At 38.2% G+C, this 22,281-nt stretch overlaps 1 protein-coding gene across 2 annotated transcripts in view; it reads right to left on the bottom strand.

The window, feature by feature from the left end:
• The window catches only part of UNC5C (unc-5 netrin receptor C), a 422,011-nt gene that overhangs the window by 38,128 nt on the left and 361,602 nt on the right, over nucleotides 1-22,281 (bottom strand). Inside the window, exons 8-11 of one of the 2 annotated variants that reach the window (XM_042251227.2) lie at nucleotides 11,822-11,878; nucleotides 9,621-9,812; nucleotides 8,601-8,945; nucleotides 5,694-5,781 (exon numbers count right to left, since the gene is read on the bottom strand). In XM_042251227.2, the coding sequence (XP_042107161.1) occupies nucleotides 5,694-5,781; nucleotides 8,601-8,945; nucleotides 9,621-9,812; nucleotides 11,822-11,878 (682 nt within the window). The remainder of the gene's footprint in view (nucleotides 1-5,693; nucleotides 5,782-8,600; nucleotides 8,946-9,620; nucleotides 9,813-11,821; nucleotides 11,879-22,281) is intronic. The other variant, XM_042251228.2, reaches the window with a different exon arrangement.

The raw sequence follows: 22,281 nt of genomic DNA, 5'->3' as shown, positions 1-22,281 counted from the left end.
AGGACAAAGCCCTCAGATGGGAATTTTAGTTTCCTGTCAGGTTTTCTTATCCTTTGCTTGCTATTATCAGTGAGGAGAACTTATTTCTACACAGAAGAGCACAATTTACAAAACTCTTATAAAAGCTATTGCATTGGCTGCCCAAGGTAAGGCTGTAAGGTAGGCAGGATAAGTATTCATAGTACTTTTTCTTTCACCCAAAGAGGAAACTGAAATCTAAAGAAATTAACACATTTGCCTAAAGCCACAAAGCTAGTCATAGGCAAAACTGGGATCTGAACACAAATCATTGGTTTTCTTTCCCATCAGTGGTGTGTTCTGAGTTGCTTATCCAGATTTAGGACCTTGAGAAATTTCTATGAACTGTTTGCTAGAGCAAGCTGAAAATTGCTTCTTAAAAAAAAAAAAAAAAATCTTCCTCCCACCTACCTCTGTGTGGAGACGAGACGCCTTCTATGAACACACATCTTTTGTCAGGTCCCTCTGGATGACAGTTCCACCTTAGGCTCAGCTGCCTTTTAAAGCACACGGTTTCATGTATAGCTAACAACTTGAAATATTTGCACTTTAGGTATCTGACAAGGAATATCTAACTGACTTGCTATCAAAAGATCAATTGAGCAAAAGAAAATATTTATGGAAGCCACTCTGAAGGGCATGCCCTCATTTCCCTAGATAGGCCAAAATCTGTCCCTGGATTAAGCCTGAACAGCTAAGTATTGTGCCCTAGATTGAACTGTTGAATCCTTGAGGAATTATTTTATTGAATTTATAATTGGGTTTTATACTATCTACTCGCACTGAGGGATACCAACAGAAGTAGCCCTGTGAAGCTTATCGCTATTGTTATATTTTAAAAATGTTGCTTGCTGTATGAAAAAAAAAATGTTTTCTTTATGAGGAACCAAAGGAGAAGTAACTGAGCTTCTTCCAGGCATCTTTTTTCCTCCTGGACACATGGATCTTATAACTTACCATGTTTCCCTCTTGAAAGCTTTGAAACAATAAGTTCATGACCTATTACAAGAAATATGCTGGGAATTACATCAAATATTTTATATTCTAACTGCCCATCTGACTTTAATCTTTTCTATTTTTATTTTTTCCTTTTTGTTTTTTTATCCACTTATTAAAAAAAATTTTTCCTTCCATTGAAAGATTGTTTGCATAAATCACCTTGAATCATTTCTTTAGAAGCAGGACTTCAATAAATAAACACTGTGAAGAACAGTCAGTGAATAAGATTTAAATATACCTGGATTCTACCCCCTGCCCACTCTACCTTCAGTCTCTTTAGAGCTGTTCCTTCAAACAAGAAATTTAGGACTACCTAAAAGAGAGTATCACTGAGTTTCACTGAGAAATAATAATGTCAAGTACTATTTTACAAAGTTCCAAACACCACATTAAAATAAATGAAAACGGTCTGCAATAGGATTACAAACATAATACATTTTGGCCCACTATCCTAACGTATTACTTTATTATTTATATTCAGTAAATATAAGGATAGTTTTAAGTGCCCCATCACTAACATGCTAAACTTCTGACTGGGATTTCATCCTTAAAAAAAAAAAAAAATCAAAAAAAAAAAAAAAAATCCTAAACGCCACAATGTCCTACAGTGGACAGATCTGACAAATCCAATACCTTCTTGAATTGTCATTCTCTCTCTTTACACTTCCATTTTAGTAATACCTCTGTCAATCACAATTACTAAATTGACAGTAATACCACTGACAATTTAGTAATACGTCCTTTTGAAACTCTTTTTACCTTTGATTTTTTCCTGTTATAATTACAGTCATTCATTCTTTCATTAAAAATATTCATTGATGAACAACTATATAGTAAGCTTCTTGCTAGATGCCAACTCTTGCTTATGTGCCTTATCCTTATCCTGCCTTATCCATTTAGTTTTGCTCCTTCTACCCAAACCTTAAATAAGAATATTTCCAGGATTTCACTGGTAGTCCAGGGTTAAGAATGCACATTGCAATGAAAGGGACTCTGGTTGGGGAACTAAGATCCCACATGCCTCGGAACCACAACTACTGAGCCCTAGCACTCTGAAGCCTGCACCACAACCAAGAGTCTGTCTGTAGACCACAGTGAAAGATCCTGCATGCCACCAACGAAGACCTGACATAGCCAAATAAATAAATATTAAAATGAATACTTCCCAAAGTTCTTTCCGCAGTCCTCTTTTTTCTGCCTCTGCACTTTTCCCCTGAAGAATCCATTCTGGCGACTGCCCACGTGCATCTCCAGCAAGAGCTGCAAGTCCCCTCTTACACAAACCACATGCAGAGAAATCTGAATTCGTCTTTTCTCTCCTTGAACCAGTTGCTGCTTTCGACCACCTCTTGTTGCTCTCACAATTTTCTCAGTGCCCAGGGCTTGAACCCTAAATATATTCTTTGTGTTCTGCAACTTTTGCCACACTTTTCAACCAGCTGTGAAACTTGTCCTGAAATACACTTTTCTTTCCATTTTCCAGACTCAGGCCTGACTGCTTCTCTAGTCCCCTCTCCCACATACTTTGATCACTGCCATGGGTCAACTAGGGCCCCAGCCTTTGGAGTAGTCTTTCTGTTCCCCCTACTAGTTCATCCTGCACACGGTTACTGTCAATCTTTTAAAACACTGATATTCATGTAGCACTTGGTGCTTAAAGATCTTCCATGGTTCCCCACCATTTACCAAAAAAAATTTCTATTTACCTTTATTCTTGGAATGTCAAAATTGATTTTTTTTGGCCTTTTGAGAAAACTCCTAGGCAAGTACACAATATGAAGAAAGCGAAAATTAATGTTCATATCTTCAGATTGTGTTTCAATAAGAAATGACAAAAGGCAAAATTTCAGTCTGAGTCAGACTCATTTTTTAAACTGCTACTGGAAGCAAAGTAAAAAGGTCCATGTTGATGCCGTTAATTGTGGGAAGTGTATCCACGGGGCAGGGCAGGAAAAGGCTTTGCAATCTCTGCAGGGGTGTGTCCCGTAGGAGAAGAGAAATCATGAGCGCAGCCTTGCAGCTCAGATCCCTTTTGGTTGCAGAGAGCCTGTCCTGTGTCTGCAGCTCATTTAGCCTGCTCATCTGCCATCCCCTGCTTTTTCTTAGTGCATATTCCGTAATGATAAGACCCCTCTTGTCTCATTCACTTGCCACATGCAATTAAGTTCACACCTCCCTGTACACAGTTCACATCACCAGATGACCCACTGGAAGGTATCCAGCTGGAAAAACACCCAGTGTTGGATTCAATAAAGGCAATCAAAGAGAGGAAAGATGGAGCAAAGTAATCAGAAATTTCCTACACATGCCTTTAAGTCACATTCATGTCTTCTCTTGTCTCACAGCATTTCCTCTGAAAGAAGTTCTAAGATCATGTGAGCAATAAACAGACACTGTGTCCCAAAAGTCACTGTAGCAAGAGAGCAGAGGCTCTGTTTGTGCACTGGATGCTAAGGAGTGGGGATGGCATGTCAGCAGAACAGCTTCGTGAGGAGATAACCTGGGTATGAATTCTGCTGTCCCTCAGTTGTTAACTGTGAAACCCTGGCTATGAACCCTAGTTTTATCTCTAAATATGGAGCTCATCATAACTCACAGAAGAATAGTGAGAAATAAATGAAGTGAGGAATACATGAAATTAAAAGTATGCTGACTCTATGGTAGCTATATTTTATATTATTACTATACACTAAAACAACATTCTGGTCATTGTGACTTCACAAGAAAATCACATCTAGTTCACAACAAAAATGAGTGGAGAAGACTGTCTCCTTTGTTTGAGAGAGCTGTCTTCTTGCGTTTGTTCCCTGCTGCATGGTCTCTGGTGTACATTTTCATTTGAGATCCTGAGGATCCTCTAGCTTCACTTTTATAAACAGAACTTCATTGAGGCACACCAAATTTAATTGAGCAATTCCCGCTGCACCCAACTTCAAGTGGTAGGCATAGTAAGAGGTGATTTACAGTTTCCTTTTCTTTAAAGTCAAAGGCAGAAGAACCTAAAGCAGAATTGTCTAGCTTTGTCAATTTCCTGCTTTCTTCCTCCTTCATCCAGAGTGTACAATTATCCTGGTCAGGGTGCTAACTAAATTGCAGGAAGAAAAATCATACAAGGCACCTGAGTGCCCATGTCTTTCAGCTTCAGCACACCCTGCGGCAGCCTCTTAAGGTTTGATCTTCAGCCATAGATTATGGTGATCACATGGAAAATAACAGACCACAAACACTTTCTCAGAATAAAGCACAAGCCAATACTCATCTCTGTTTAAACCAAACATCCATGTTGGTGAAAGGCCTTCAGGGATGGATATACTTAGTGTTAACCTTGATTCTGGACAAAAGAAAGAAAAAAACTAAAATATAAAGGGATCTCAGTTTGCTAATCTTCATTTCTCCTGCTGCGAAAGCAGGGCACTCTGAGGGACTGTGAATATTACTTTACATTGGGAATGGAAAAATGAATATTTGATGTGCACAAATACAAGACTTTTAGTGATTTTCTGTTGCTCAAATTGAAGGCACATGAATAATGACCATGGATTTTTATTATTTTCTTGGACAGGCTCATGTTTGTGTAGGTGAAAGTATATCACCTGAGGAAAACATTGTTCTGGGCCCTACAGGTTATAAATACCAAATCTTTACCCAAGAGCATAATAACAGAGCTTTTTGGCTACTGAAGACAACGACTAGAGAGAGAGGCTTTTCTGAGGATGACAGAAAGGAAGAGAAAAGATAGATATCTTATGATGACATGACTTAGCAACTGAACAACAAGGAATGATAAGCTAGCTCTACATTTGGCATTCGCACTTTGCATCTAGAGCTCAGGGCAGTTGAGCCAATGCCTTTCCCCCTTGGAAAAACAGTGATAATTACATGTAAGGATTGTCATTTCAACAACATCTCTTATTTTAAGATCTCGGTGCACTTCAGAAGCATTCATCAGTCAGGCCTCTAGAGTGCTATTTAACACATGCATTTTATGTGAGAACGAATCAAGAATGACCAGATACAATTTGTTAGAGGCCAAACTGAAAATTGAATTTAGGACTTTGAAACTCCTTATTTTTACTCAAAATAACTTCATCTTTATGATGATGACATATTCAAAACACTCTTAGATTCAACCTAGTTTTAATCAACCCTAGATCCATTTAGCAAAGCCCAAGCATAGATTTTATAGGTGCTAAATATAAGAAGCAGGTCAATAACACTTAAACACTAGAAAAGTCCCCCAAAGAAGAAGAAAATGCTAGGCTGAAGTTGGGATGGCAGGTCAAGGATTAAGGGGTTGTCCAATTCTAAGTGACCTTTAAACCTAAAATGGCTACAGACTATATTCCTGAGCCAGGCCACATGAAGCTAATTTCTCTTTGTATCTCTTGCACAATTTACAGATCACACTTTCAGCCATCTTTTCAGCTAACATGGCCACTTGTCCACTTGGGGGAAAGATCTATGGCCTTCTGCCCATATTCAAGATGTGCAAAAGTGTCTGGAGCTCCAAAGAGTAAGAGAAGTAAAAACTGACCTTTTATGGGTCTAGTTGAAAAGGAAATGCCAGAAGCAGGGCCATCAAGACAAACGTATGTTGGGTTTACTCTGTCTAATATACAGTTCTCCTCCAAGTCAGACATTGATAAAGTCAAGTGCACCAGAAAAAGCATATTTACCTCATATTTTCTTTCCTGTGTACAGTCACATACATTTCGTAGACTCTCCCTTGGGGAATAGCCCCAGCAGGAATCAGCAAACTTACTCCTGAATAGCAAAAGAAAAAGCAGTCACATAAGACCTATGAATCAAAAGGAAACGTCACAGAATTCCTTTGAAGGAAGTGGAAAGGAATGAGGAGATTTTGTGGCCACATCGCCATAAGCGTGCTGCTTTTTCTCTACAGACATGTAAATATTCATAGCCACCCGGCTTTCCTCCATTATTGGCCTTATTTGTTACCACAGTTCCCTCTGAACTGTTATGGAATCACTTACAGGAATGATGTCATTTTTTAAAAAAAACTCTTGCTTTATTTAAGGAATAGACAGATGGTTCCACTGGTGTTTTCCTTGTAAAATGAGGGGAAAACCAACAACTGCTCTTAAAATTTCAAACAGCTGTAATGATGCATCGTTTCTAATTAAAAAAAAAAAAGTCCCCACAAGACTCAAAGTCAGGGAAATGCTAACCTCAACAATATCAAAAAACATTTATTTCTGAAGTATCTGGTTAGCATCACTGTTTTTCTGCAACAAATAATTGGTGAAGAACTTCTTTCATCATAGGTAACTCTAGAAAGTGAACAGCAACTGAACAATTGCTAGCTTTAGTCACAGCAGGTCAAGGAGGTTTTTACTTAGTTGTTAATTGGTGCATTTTGTAGGACTGGTGGGTTGAGCTCTGTTCTAAGTCAACTGTGCTGACAGTAATGGTTTGTAACTTTTGTTTGCAGCAAAATTACCTGGAGGTTTTGCTAAAGCACATTATGGGATCCTGCCCTCAGAGTTTCTGATTCAGAAGGTCTGCAGAAACTGTAGTTCCAACAAGTCTCAAGGTGACGCCAAAGCTGGTAGTCAGTGGACCACACTGTGGGAGCCACGGGCTTGCACCGCTGCAGCATTATCACAGACAGTAGTTCAAAGTGGGCAGCAACTTGAAGATACTTGGTTCCACAGTTCTATTCTAATAAATGCAATTAATTTCAACTCTATAAAAATTTTTATGGAACCTGACTGTGAGTAGAGTTCTTGATGGGTTGTGAACGCCAAGAAGTAAAAGACAGTGTTCTTGTCTTTGAGGAGCTTATTTAATTAGCAAGGAAATGGAATATGCCATATGAATACAGGACCATAAGGAAATTGCTTGGCCGTATTGGCAAGTCTCAAGAGTAAAGGACAGAGTTAAAGAGGAATAGTTATTCAAAGCCCTTTGTATAGCTGGTTGCAACTGCTGAGGCATGACCTTCTTGAGAAGTAATGTGCGCCTTGTAGTGCTGCAGAAGTAGAATGTCATGCTCACGTCAGGTATGAGGATGGTTTGGTGAGCCACACAATGGAAGGAGGAAGACCACTCATGAGGCACTCAAGCCTCGGTATTTTTATTTTTTCCAATGGGAACAATCAAATGTACCTTTATTTTGTTAAGGGGATAAGACAGAATTATGGATGCAGTGTAACAAGAATAAGGCCTGAGATATATTAGATTACTGTTAAATAAAATAATGCATGTAGATCACCATTGCCCAGTACGTATTTAAACATGCTGGCTCTCTCCTTTCTACTTAAGAAGCCTTTAAAATAATTCATATGTGGAAAAAGTGACAAGTGTAGAAATGGAAAGGAGAGGTATAATCCACTGGCTGTCATGAAAAAAAAAAACTGTCTTGGAAATAATACAATGTTTAAACAAGGAAAGAACAGTAGAGTAGATTCTGATCTATTCATTTATAGACTATTAAAATATATTTAAAATCATGATTTTTTAAAAAGCATGCAATTGCATGAGAATGAGAAAGACTGGAATCAAAGCACTTTATGTAATGTGTGATCTCAGCTCTGTAAAATGTATTTTAGAAAAGTAAAAATGATATTCCATTAAATATTTCAATTTATTAAAATACATTTTTAAAAGGCATGGGGTGAAAAATTGCTAAGGTGTTGAAATGCGGGACTGAATGAGAGGAAGAATCAAAGACAAGTTCAACTAGTTCTCTATATTACTTGGCTCTATGGCTGTTTACACATTACATTCTCTTCTTCTGTATGTATAGATCTTAGTTTAATCAAACTGTTTTTTTTTCTGTATTTATAGACTACTCTATCTGGTCCAAAAGAGTGCCTGGACATGCACAGGGGAGTCCATTAACCCTCTCATAACTGATGGTTCCATATTGATTAACAAATACCAAACTTTAAGCAAACATTATGAGCCACTACCTTTAGTTCCCTATTTAAGAGCTTTATGGAGCTTATTCTCTACAAGCAGATAACTAAATGAACTAAAAACTGAATACTACTAAAAGGCACTACTTTAATCCTACCTTAAAAAGACACATGATGAAGCTATGTGGAGTGAACACCTTATAAACACCTTGACCCTGAAGACTGTGTAAAAAAGAATTAAAAGATGAAGGTTTGATGTCTAATATCGTGTCCTCTGATCATCTAACTTTGTATTCTGAAGTACTGCTTCCTGTAGGAAATTGGAACTGAACCAACTGATATGTTTCCTAATTAATTTGTCCTTTTAAAGTGTGATGACAATAGTGAAGGCTTTTGGCTTAATGCTGCCTCTGAAGGGCTATTAAAATGAAGGGCAATGGCAGTCATAAGTTATGCCTCGGCAGAAAGTTGTGAGTGCAATATTTCTAAAGGAAGTGTTTTCAGAGTTGGCTAGAGGAAGATAAACAGTTTCGCTGATCTTGACTGAAGTAATGTTTGCTTTACATTGAAAGTAACAATAGATTTGGATGAGATAGGATGCATTTAACTTTTCAGGCCTAATGAAAACAAACAATAAAGATCTTGGGACAAGAGTAGGTTTCCCAGATCCACCTCTGCAACATAAATGCCTTGAGGAAGTACCTGCGTTGGGGATGACAAGGTGACCCCCAAGGGAGTTGAAGGTGCCAAACGCAGTGCAGGAAGGGTCCGTCTGCCGTGCTAGACTCTGATTCTTCAGGTTGAGGGCCTCATTCTCCAACAAGGATTGGGTCATCTGAGGGGACAGTTTTGATGCAAACTCAGAGAGGTCATCTTGGGGCGTGACAGCACCTGAGGTATTGTACACTTTGATCTTCAGGTTAGGCAGTGGATCCAGAATTGGAGAGTTGGTCATTGGGATTTTGTCTGAGACATCATGCAAGGCATAAACAGGTCCCCTGTACATGGCCGCGGCTGATGTGAGATCTGGGGGTACTGCCAGGAGATCTGAGTCAGAAAGAGAAAGGACGCCCATTTGCATTCTTCATTCAGACAACTTATATTAGTCAGACTCTCCCTGACACTTTCTGAGCCAACAGCAAAGCAATTCAACAAATATTAGAGATGGACAGACACTAGGGTTCTATTGAAAATGGCAATTAGATAGCTGGAATCTGTTTAATTATTGGCTACAAATAAATAGACAAGTTCATTCTATATTTTGCCTTGAAGATTACTCATTGTTTCTATGGTACCTAGCTAACTCAACAGACTGAATCTGCAGACACTTGTGATCCTCACTAGGTGACTAGGTAGTAGTCATCTATATGGGATTTGGGTTCATCTGTAGACCACTGTATTCAGAGCAATACAAGATAACTTGTTAACAGGAGAAAAAAGGGAACATTAGAAATCTATCAACCAATCTTTGTACTCTTCTCAAATAAAACTTTAAAAGTATGACAGAGAAACCTGTTACAAAAGGGAAAAAAGAGATCTGTGCACCTTGTCAACTCTAATGAGTTATATGAAGGAAATTAACATAGTAATCAACAAAATAGATGAAAATCTTTGTCTCCATGGAGCTTATATGTCAGCTAACGTAGTTTCACTGATTTTGAAGACATATAGGGAGGCTGCAGGCATGCTTAAATCCACATATGAAATGCAATGTCAACTGACCTTGTCTTGCTGCCTTGATGTTCACAGGCTGAAAGCCTCCATTGAGTGCAGAAGAGTCAATAATATCAGACTCAAAGTCACGATGATTCTTCCTATACACAAAGAGGGCCACAACTACAGAAATGGCCAGGCAAACTATCACAGCTATCACAATGCCGACATACAGAGCAACATCATCTGAATCAGGAGCAGCTAAAGGGGAAAAAGGAAACATGGAATTTGGTGGTTAGAGAAAATTCTCACAGTACATATACGTATTGCTATAATTTTTTTTCAGACAGTTATTGCCTTTTTTATAGGTTAATTTCAAATCTATTTCAAAAGCTATTTAAAACAACTGTGGCCTTTCAATGGAAAATTATCTTGCATTTTTTTTCCTTTCTCACTCTGCATCTATTCACTCACTAATCTATCTTAAATTGGGCAACATAACAGACCATTTACTATAAGGCATAAAAGGAAACTGGAGCTAAAACCATCCCAACCCATAGGAAAAAGAAAAAAACCCAAAACTTTATTACTAGTTTCAGGTGGAGAAGTTTGGAAGGCAGCTTTAAATTCACTGATAGTTCTTTAAAAACAAACATAAACACTGTTAGAAACATTTGGCATTTACTGAATCTGTATATTTATTGCACCAGAATATTTTTCTAAGTATCATTCCCAGTCACAAAATTACTTACCACAGCACTCTTCTCACTTTGCCCTAAATCAGTGAAGGGGTGGGTGGGAACGATGGAAGGCAAGGCAAGGCAAACATTGGGAGCAAACATGCTGGGTTTGAAAGGTATACTTTCAGAAGACCCAGGTCTGGGGAGCAGAGGTTAATACTGATAACTCCAGGCTTTTGCTACAGATTCAGTATTACCTCTGAGCACACTGAGCTTCTCATGGGTTCTTCTCAGAGATTTACATGTGAGCCACTCATTACTGGAATAAAATATAGCTCTATGCTGTACTGAGTAAGATAAAGGCCTGGTTCAGTGATCAGAAAGGTCAGACTACGCCCAAAAGGCCAACTAGGCATTTGATTAACATGGTGTGAGGTCAGCTGGGAGGTCTGTCTCTGGGTAGAGCAAGAAGAAAATTCCTATAAATGTTGTATGTTGCCTTAGTGGCATAGAACATGCTCTGATCCAATGGCAAATGGTGATAAAAGTTGATAATTCAACCAACAAAAAGTAAAGCTTTCCTGAATCCTTCAGACATCTTTAAGTCTCGATTATTTTTAGTTTTCTGTGACTCACAAAAATGACCAGCAAGATTAACCAAAACTGTCTGCTCACTGTGAAAGGTGATTAAACTGGTGCTTCAGATGGTCAAGAAAAATGTTTTTATGTTCAACTTTATACAAGGGCATTTTCATTTTGCAGGAAGAGAATTTTAAGGTTTGCAGGTCTCCTGGCCTCCTAAAGTCAAGGAACTACTCCTCTTTCCTAAGACTCACAGTCACATGGTTTATTATATGGTGAAACGACTTGTCTCACGCCATGTATCTGTAACACACTGATAGTAAAATAGCATTCCCTATGGGAAATCGGTCCATTTCTTTCAGGATTTTGTTTAAATGTACTATATGTGAAAGAATTTGTATTCTTTTTAAATAATTGTCTTTATCAAAGTTTCTAGACTCTCTGCTCAAGCATCAATCAAGTTGATACTGGCTGATATATTTTCAGGACATGAGTGATGTACCAAACCCTCATGGCACTGTGAGCAGTGCTTTCAGAGTGCTGATTTCATTTTGCTGTTGGGTTCCATGTGAGGCCCTATAGCAGTGGTCTGAATTCTGGTCAGAATTCTGTATCTAAAACCTTAACGTTTTGCTTTACCAGGCTGTAATTACTTATTCAACATTCATGATCTCTAACTCAATGGATCTGCATTTTCTCAACTCTTTCCTTTTTAGCATTCGAAACTTGCTTGCCCTTTATTTAGATCCACATATTTCATGATATGTTTTGTCAGCTACTGGGACTTAAGCTTTGAATGTTAGACTGATAGATTTTAAAGCTGGCAGAGACTTGAAATGACCCTTTCTTCTTTTCAGCAGTGAAAATCTAATTTGTTTTTCATGTTGGAATATATTAGGCGCCGATTTCCTGTGTGCACATCTGTGATCCAAGGAAAGGTAAACTTGAACTGGGGGCAATAACATTAAATGATTATTCAGCAACATAAAAACCAAACATCAAACTTACAAGAAAATCCATATTCATTCTGGGTTCTCTGCTCAGTTGAAATAGGATAAATGAAACCTTGAAAAAGAAACAAAAAATGAAACAAAAATGGGAACAAAATCAAATTAATGAGGGAAACAAAATGAGAAGCATGAAAAATGGTTTAATTAAAATAAAAGGAGAAGAAATCTGGGTCCTTTAAAATTCTGGTTCAGTACAGAACTATGATTTTGCATCTCCTGTCTGCTCTGGAGCCTCACTAAGAATTAATAAGGAGGCAGATTGAATTTCAGAGCAAAAACTGGTCTCGAGTCACTAACTTTGGAGTGCTTAAAGTCTTTCTTTTATTGAGCATAAACTCTAATGGATCTAATTTATTTCAGACATCAAGGGTCATTAGCATAAGGAAAATCTTTTTTCCTTATCCCTGCCATATGCCTTAATTCCCAGGACATATTCAGTAAGGCTCTAAACAGTTTTTTTTTTTTTCTCTTTTATTTAATCATAACAGCTTGCTCTCAGTCTAATAGAACTAGAGAAGGCCTGTCGTCATTGGTCAAAGGTTAAATACCCATTTACTGAGCTGAGCAGACCAACTCTCTTCCTTCCATCTCAAGTGTACTTTTTGGACTTCCAGTTGTTGGGCCTCCATCTAACAGGAATCCAGTAGGTTTTGCCCAGGGGCTGAGCAGTTTGTCAATGCAATGGAAACTGGATGCTTTTTATTTGAAATCATTAAAAAATCAATAGAGCCTAGAGATTATATGGTTGTTTATTTTAGGGCTTCAGAGGAATAGTATAAATTGGGCAAAATAAAAACCTCATCCCAATAGTGAATGCAGAGATAAACAATAGCAGTTTTCCTTTTTTTTTCTTTTTAGTGTAATCCAAGGTAGGAAACTGATGATAATGATAATATTGATGATGATAAACAATAGCAATAATGTGAAGTAGAAGATTGCGGGAAAATATTTCTTAAATGGGGAACATGAAAGTTTTTGAAATGAAAATCTATGGAAAAGTTTAAAGTGTCACATAACTAACACCCACAGATTCCTAATATTTAATATTCTGCAACATGAATTAATCAAATAATACAGCATCATTTAAATTAATCAAATGAGGATGAATAAGAACCATGTGAATTAAATGTTCCTAGTAATACTCAAGGGCAAAAAAATGTAGAGAAACTGCAAGAATCACAATTAATTGGTTCAAAATTAAAGGTCTGTCTGTAATGCTTTAACACTGAAGGTAACTCTAAATTGTGCCTCATGCAGACCTTCTGTAGTTTGCAGAACACACAGTTCTTATAACCTATTTACTTATTTGGGTAAGTAATTCAGGAGAAACATGCAGTGCTACCTTAATGAAAGAGAGCTTTGCTGTAGCACAGACAGGTTTGCTCTGAATTAATTTTTAATGCTTTATTTTACAGCAATGATTGCAACCTCCTACTCAGTTTTATAAATATTATATTCCTTATTCCAGTTGTTGGAGTCCATGTATTAGGTTTGATTTTCATCTTTAAACACTCTGTCTGGTAATAACCTTTTTCCATTTGTATTCCATGAACTCAATAAAAGGACATCTGGGACATATATGAGCACAGGAAAAAAGGTTATTTTTGAAACCCAAAGATTTAAGACAATATAATTTCACAGCTAGTACAGGAGACCAGATAAGTGATGTCACTGTTGTAGGAGATGATTTTAAGCTGGGTGATGTCAAAAGAGTTTTCTTTTTTTGGCAGATGTGAGGGCCAGGAAAGAAGTATAAAATAGGATATTTGCGGACAGTTTGATGTTTACCCTGAAATTCTTGATAAGAATAGTGTGAGCCTACTGGAATAAGCAGAAGAGCTGCATCTTATAAAAAGCCTGTCTCTTTGTGAGCTATAACGTGGTCTGAAAGTTCACCCTGTGAAGCAGCCCTAGGTTTTCCTCGGCTTTTACCTATTTCCCAACAGAATCCCTGTTGCTGACAGGTAGATCAAGGAGTAATAAAAAGAAAATTGATAATTTCATTTTAGTTTCTACTTTCCCATGTTTAATTAGATCTGGGCCACTCAATATATACTTTTGTGCCTTATGACAATTTACCTCAGACTTACATTTCCAGGCACAGAATCGGAATCCATTAATTCATTCAGTCACCTAACAAATACTCTTGACCCGGTATATGCTGGGTTCTATTCTAGGCATTGAGGTACAGTGACAGACAAGATGAGAAAAGTCACTGCTTTCATTCTTGTTTAACAGAAAATAAACAAGTAAACAAAAATAATCAAGATCATTTCAAATGCTGAAAAGTCCTCTTGGAAAATAAAGTAAAATGCAGTGTGACTGGCGATAAAAGAAAGACTAATTGAGGGAATCAGGAAAAAATTTTCTACTGTAATAAAATTTACACTGAGGCTTGAACAACGAGAAAGAATTGGCCAGGTAAAGATCTGTGGAGAACATGGTCCATGAAGGAGGACAGCACATGCAAAAATCCTGACATAAAAAGGAAGTGGTTAGACGTCAGTGAGTGGAAAAAGGGAGGAGGGAGCCTCAGAGGGAAGAGCAGCAGCCAGATCTTATAGGCCTGATGGTCCATGATGAGGTGCTTTGATTTTATTCGAAATGAAATGCAAATCCTGTCATTAAACCTAATCCTGAAAAGATCACTTTGTTTCTCTATAGATTGTGGAGAGCAAAGGAAGAGAAGTGACAGGACTTTATGGATGGTTGCTATAAAATATGGCCTGGAAGATGTCTATCCATAGGTATATTGATACATTTAATGATGTACTTGCACTTGAGGTTGTTCTAAGATAAAAAATATTAAAGTCTCACTATTAGCTCTTCCTCATAATCGATAGAGACCAATCTAGCCAAACTGCTATTTTCCTACATGGGAAATTTTAAAACAGCCAAGTAGTAAGTGTACTCATTAATGGTTCAACACCCTAACTTACTGTTATGGGAAACACTGATAACGAACTTTGAAAGGCAACTCTGTAAAACTTTTTCCATCCTTTTCAAAACACTTCAGCATCTACACAACTAAAACATCACTTAGGAAGCTGGATATCAGAAAAGAAGGGGATTACTGTTTTATCCCCTAAACGAAAGGAACACCGAGTCACTTTCTAGAGTTTGTTTTTATACTTCTCCATCTGATCCGTCTCTCATGGAACAACAGGGAACATTTTCTTCAGCTAATGAGGTGATCCTGCTGAGAGCAGTCCTAGCAATAATGAAAAATCGCATCTCTGGCAGAAACAGTACAGAATAATTGTTTTCAGTGTCACTATCAACAGCCTGGTTTATAAGGTAGGGATTTCAGTTCACTTTCTTACTACTTGAAAGGCAAGTCAGTTGAAAAATCACCTCGGCTGTTGGCCAAAGCAGTGAAACTGAGTTTTACAGTCTCATGTTCTTCAGTTGGAATCCTGGCCCTGTCAATTTCTTAACTATGAGAGCTTGGTCAAACTCCCTCATTCCTCTAAGCATCAGCTTCTTAATCTGTGAAAGGGACTATGAATATGCACTTCCATGTAGTTGTGGAAAGGATAAGTGAGATTTATAAAGTGTTCATGCGTTGCGCGAGTGCATGAAGTTGCTTCAGTCATGTCTGACTCTTTGCGACCCTATGGACTGCAGCCTGCCAGGCTCCTCTATCCATGGGAGTCTCCAGACATGAATACTGGAATGAGTTGCCATGCCCTTCTCCAGGGGATCTTTCCAAGCCAGGCTTTAGTAGCAAGTTTCAGAAACAAATTCCCAAGACCAGAGAGCAACTTGATGCTAAAATGATTTTCTACTGGAAGCAGGGTCGAGGAGGTGTTTTTCGCTTGTCCTAATGATTAGGCAGTTGTTTGTCGGCATTTAGTGGGTGAGGGCCAAGGGCACTGAATGTCCTGCAATGGGAGAAGCAGTCAAGTCATAGAAGAACTAACTGGAACAAAATGAACCTCCACTGACAACGCCTTTCAAAACCACCTCCCATGGACCGATAGAAGGAATACAGAGCAGCAGTGGGCTGCTCTTAAAAGGTTAGTGAAATGCTTCTTACGCTAGGAAGCTAGGTCATAACTACTCAAAACATTCATCTAAGAGAATATCTAGCTCAACTTTTTTTCAGAGGAGGAAAATCAGTTCCCAACATGGGAAATGGTATTTCAAAGTGAAGGAAAGTTTCTGACAGGCAAATTGGGTTTCTGCCCTTCTGTGAGAAAAGCTGACAGTGCGCAAGTATTGCACTGTTCAGTTTTGGGAGGCCCCATTCACAGTCCTGTCGACTGAGGATCTGGACTGCTCATATAACAATGTTCTGGTGGATGGTGGCTAAATGACTTGAGGAAGGAACGACTTTTTCTAATTTTCACTAAGTCATCCTTCAGACTATAGATGGGATTTACCCATATTTTTCAGCTGATGTCCAACTGTTATATAATGAGAGCCCATGCACAAATGTCCTAAAAAGGCAAATGAACTTTCCTCAGTGTTATACAGCAGTGAGTAATATCAAGTTATCCTTAAGTGCATGGCTCGTAACTGTGCAATAATAAGCCCGAACATAGCCTATTTAGTGCGTTTATAGTTAGGAAATCTTCTGGGAACACCACCAGGAACTATAATACATAAATCTTCATTTCCCCAATCAACAGCAACTGCATTGATATTTCTAGTCTTTTTAAATTTTTAAGAGATATGAATAACAGACAACAGTCAAAATGATCATGATTTTATGATTAAGTTTTTAAAAGATAATACAAACTTTAAAGCAAAAAGTATTCTAATAGAAAAGTTATCAAGCAAATAAGCTGCTGTGAGAAATTTAAGTTCTGAGCATCAATAGCCAGGTATATATTGCTGAGAACCAAGTCTATGCCCTTACTAACGTGCAAACCCCCAGGATGTTAGAGTGAAAATAGATCATTGATTTGAATTTCTTCTTCTAACCCCTTTGTACTCACAGACCCAGGAGTCAGAGCATAGACTGATGAAGGGACTTGTCTAACATCACAAAATTGGTGAAACATTAAAGCCAGAGGCAGATTCCAAATCTTAGGCTACATACCTGTCATTTTTATATGTACTGTCTGATGACTAGATTTAAATGAGGATAGACAAGGAAATCATAGAAAAGGGCTTGATATGTTCATGGCTTAATTTGCAGTTCAGTTATTCAATGAAGTAATGCTAATTATTGAGACTAGAAAATACCTCTCCATTTGAAATGTTATCACTGACAGTCATGAGAAAGTTAAAACAGAGATTTTCACCCTTAAAGAAAACAACATCCAAATAGTGTCTTTTGTTTAAAGTGTAGGATAAGCAAAGACATTCTCCAAATTTGGACATCTTTACTCTAAGGTAACTGGAGAGCTATGCTAGCATAATGCAGGTGTTAATGTTTGATAATCACATTGTATTTGGCATAGAACCTACCATAAATTTAAATATTTAAAAGAGAACATTGTTTCTCTCAAAAAATGATGCCAACATTTTTGATAACAGAAAAAAAGGGATAAACATAAAAAACTTGAGGAATACTTCACATAAGAAGAAAATCACATTTTAAAACAACAAAAGCTGACAATTCTTGCTTTCTGTCTCCAAGAGACCATATGGAAAAAGGTTTATTTCAAAATTAGACAGATGTGGGTTTATATACTGTCTCTCACACTAACCTGTGGGCACTGGGTGAGCTGTTTCAATTTTATGCCTCAGTTTCTTCCTTTCCCAGTTAGAGCTATTATCAGGGGAATATCAGAATTTCTGTTTGTAAGATTATTTTCTGTACTTTTTGAGTTTTATTAAATTGAACACAGGTCAATTTTGCTTCAGTTTCACCACATCTAACATAGTAGATTGGATTTAGAAGCAACTAATGTCAGGGCCTTAGGTAGAAAGTGAATAAAATTATATCTGTAACTCCTTTAAACTAAACATATAGAAATATACACATATATGATACAATAATTTTTACATTCTCCAAAGTTTGTGAACCATTGAGCCAGATTTAAGGAAGGCATAAAAGGAAAGTATATATCAATAGATGTCTTGGAATTAACTGTTTCTTTAGTTATCAAGTTTGTTGCCAAAGGGAGACAGGTGGCGTTTTAAAGGAACACCTTTAAAGGCGTTCCTGCTTGCCTTCAAGGTTACTCATTATATTTCAGTATGGACCTTAATAAATATTTCATTTCAGTATGGACCTACACTTACAAGCTTAATAAACAGATTTTATGATATGGTTAGGATTAAATAATTATTGAGATATAGTTCACAGCTCACATGGGGAATAGTATATAAGTTATGAGTATGACATAGCAATTCTAGTTTATAAAAGCATTGAGTTGTGTAAAAGTCCAAGTTTTTTAAATCATTAAGCTTTTGATCAGTTTTAGCAAATTTATCTATCTGAAGCACAACAGATCACTTCAGAAGATTTGTCCTCATTTTTACGATCCAAGCGTTAGAAGAATCTCTGTTCTCCATGGATTTTATGCTCTTCTCAATCTGGTTGCCTGGGTCTTTCTTTCTGCCAGTGACCTTACACTAAGCCAACATATCTGATTTCTCTCATTCCAATTTCATTTCTTCTGATGCAAATATTCTTATTAAAAACCTCAAGGACCATTCTAAATAAACATGTCCAGATTTTTTTTTTTTCCCTTTTAGGTTGGCTCTTATCTAGCCACCCCATCAAGACTGCACTAATGATGTCAAAGGTCAGGTCTGTCAAAGACACTCATGGTCATTTATTATAATTTACCACTCTTCTGAGGGTTTATTTATTGACAGGAGCTTAAGGAACTCCAAATAAATGAATATATAAATCCTAGGACATGACAACAAAAATTGAAAAGAACATTTGCTTATCGCTGATGTCAGTTATCTAAATTGCCGAGGTAATTTGTGCTCCAGTCTTCCCAGGACCGTCTGCCACGCTTCACTAACCGATCCACAGCCTGTTCCTAAAGCTGACAACCACGCCCCTCTGAAATGAATAGCAGGGAATGAAAATCTCAGATATAGAAGCCTTATCTCATGACCCACAGAAGGTGATGAATAAATATCCGAAATTCAACTAAACAGTTGAGCAAAATCAGACTCCTAAATCAGCTGCCCGAGTTGTCAATTGGTATTTTCTATCCAATACGCACCCTCAGAAAAAGGATGTTATTAAATCCAAATGCAGTGATAATGCAATCCATAGTAGTTAAAGACAGCTGATAGAAAAAGTAATGAAAAGTCCTGAAGTAAAGAGGCCAATTTCTAGCGTTCATCACCCTACCTGCTGGATTTTTAGGCAAAAAGAAACACTCAAAAGCATAGGCCCTGCCCCTCTGTAGACCTGAAGAAGTCCGTGCTTTGCTGCAGTTGTGAAAGGTGGTAACTTTCTCCATCCCCTTGGAGTTTCCCTTGCATCCTTGAAGCTGAAGACCTTGCACTTGTCCTCTCACACCAACCTGCTCAGGCCACCATAGGTTTCCATCAGGTTTCTGTGGGCTAAAGTTCCTAACCACATCCCTACTTTCAGAAGCAGGAAAATGTTTTACCAGAAAGGAAAAAAGCAAAAGTAAACCACATTCATTATACCAGCGAAAGCAGAGCAGTGTGTTTGGCAGCCAGTCCATGGACAGAATATTTATTCGCCAGCTGGGACACTATGCATATCAAAGACTATACAAATACAGCTATGACATCAACATCTTCCAAACTACAGATAAAGACTCACTGTCTGACACAATTATACTTCCCTATCAAACTGCTGTGCTGACAAGAATTTCACTGGATACTGACTGGCACCTTCTCAAATGCCTACCATAGTGGTTATAAACATATCGTGCTAAAGTCAAGAACAGACTATTTGCAAAGTAAATGATTTCCTCACATTAAATACATTAAATCCCCCTGGGATTCTGGGGGCCCTGGTATGCAGTGGGTCCACACTACAGTTTACACACAGAGTTCTGCCACTTCCTCTGTATGTGAGAATTAATGAAGAGCAGGGTGACATGTAAATTTTTTAATGAGTAGAAAGTGCTAAATTTGCAGACTGCATAACATTTTAATTTTCCAAAGTCAGGAAGTCCGCTGATGCAGACACAATTCCAGGCAGTTGTTTGTAAATTGCAATTTCTAATTTATCTGCTGTGGCATAAACCTTCTGCAGCAAGGAGGAGTAATTCTAAATTCAGGTGTGAACTCTCACATCCCATTGTGGGACTCAATCTTCAAATAGGATTGAAACCCAACATCTATAGGAATAGGTGCAGCAATGTAATAATCTAATTGAGTGTATTCATAAATATATATAAAGCACCATTTCTGTATCAAGTCACATATATATTCCCTTGACTGCTATTTTCAAAAGGAAAAGGTAAGCATGGATTAAACCATTTTATGCCAAGTTGACAAAGTAGGTCTTACTACAAATCATTATAAAGGTTATAAAAGTTAAGTTATCAGGTCTAGGTTATACAACTGTGTATAGCGTTAGTTGCTCAATCGTGTCTGACTCTTTGCGACCCCATGGACTGTAGTCTTCCAGGCGCCTCTGTCCATGGAATTCTCTAGGCAAGAATATTGAAGTGGGTAGACATTTCCTTCTCCAGGATACAAGTGTATTTCAATATAAATGGTAAATATGCTTATTGGCTCAACATTTTTGGAGACTGTCTTAAGTGCCTTCTTTTTCCTTTTGTACCTCTTTCCTTCTGGGTCTATAGTGTTCTCTCTCTCCAGAACCAGTTTATATAAATCCTGTCTCAAAACTATGTGGCAAAACCAGAAGCTACTTTCATATAGTCTTAGTGAAAGTTGCTCATTCGTGTCTGACTCTTTGTGACCCGATGGACTATAGAGTCCATGGCATTCTCCAGGCCAGAACACTGGAGAGGGTAGCTGTTCCCTCCTCCAGGGGATCTTCCCAACGCAGGGATCGAACCCAGGTCTCTCTAATTGCAGGTGGACTCTTTACCAGCTGAGTCAAAAGGGAAGCCCAAGAATAATGGAGTGGGTAGCCTATCCCTTCTCCAGCAGATCTTCCCGACCCAGGAATCAAACTGGGGTTTCCTGCATTGCAGGTGGATCCTTTACCAACTGAGCTACGAGGGAAGCCCTTCATACAGTCTTAGAGATAACAGAAAGACAACTAAGGGCTTCCCTGATGGCTCAGTAGATAAAGAGTTAACTTCAGTTCAGTTGCTCAGTCGAGTCCGACTCTTATGCAACCCCATGAACTACAGCACTCCAGGCCTCCCTGTCCATTACCAACTCCCAGAATCTACCTAAACCTACGTGCACTGAGTCGGTGATGCCATCTAACCGACTCATCCTCTGTCATCCCCTTCTCCTCCTGCCCTCAATCTTTCCCAGCATCAGGGTCTTTTCAAATGAGTCAGCTCTTCGCATCAGGTGGCCAAAGTATTGGAGTTTCAGCTTCAACATCAGTCCTTCCAATGAACATCCAGGACTGATCTCCTTTAGGATGGACTGGTTGGATCTCCATGCAGTCCAAGGGACTCTCAAGAGTCTTCTCCAACACCACAGTTCAAAAGCATCATTTCTTTGGTGCTCAGCTTTCTTCACAGTCCAACTCTCACATCCATACTCGACTACTGGAAAAACCATAGCTTTGACTAGATGGGCTTTTACTGACAAAATAATGTCTCTGCTTTTTAATATGCTATCTAGGTTGGTCATAACTTTCTTTCCAAGGAGTAGGTGTCTTTTAATCTCATGGCTGCAGTCACCATCTGCAGTGATTTTGGAACCCATAAGAATAAAGTCTGACACTGTTCCCACTGTTTTCCCATCTATTTGCCATGAAGTGATGGGACCGGATGCCATGATCTCAGCTTTCTGAATGTTGAGCTTTAAGCCAACTTTTTCGCTCTCCTCTTTCAATTTCATCAAGAGGCTCTTTAGTTCCTCTTCACTTTCTGCCATAAGGATGGTATCATCTGCATATCTGAAGTTATTGATATTTCTCCTGGCAATTTCCTGACATAAGTTAAATAACTAGAGTGACAATATACAGCCTTGATGTACTCCTTTTCCTATTTGGAACCAGTCTGTTGTTCCATGTCCAGTTCTAACTGTTGCTTCCTGATCTGCATACAGGTTTCTCAAGAGGCAGGTCAGGTGGTCTGGTATTCCCATCTCTTTCAGAATTTTCCACAATTTATTGTGATCCACACAGTCATAGGCTTTGGCATAGTCAATAAAGCAGAAATAGATGTTTTTATGGAACTCTCTTGCTTTTTCCATGATCCAGCGAATGTTGGCAATTTGATCTCTGCTTCCTCTGCCTTTTCTAAAACCAGCTTGAACATCTGGAAGTTCGCAGTTCACATACTGCTGAAGCCTGGCTTGGAGAATTTTGAGCATTACTTTACTAGCATGTGAGAGGAGTGCAATTGTGCAGTACTTTGAGCATTGTTTGGCATTGCCTTTCTTTGGGATTGGAATGAAAAC

This window comes from Ovis aries, chromosome 6, assembly GCF_016772045.2.
Source record: "Ovis aries strain OAR_USU_Benz2616 breed Rambouillet chromosome 6, ARS-UI_Ramb_v3.0, whole genome shotgun sequence".
NCBI classification, from domain to species: domain Eukaryota; kingdom Metazoa; phylum Chordata; class Mammalia; order Artiodactyla; family Bovidae; genus Ovis; species Ovis aries.
Note: the sequence above shows the minus strand (reverse complement) of the source record. Positions and strands in the feature narration are given on the sequence as shown.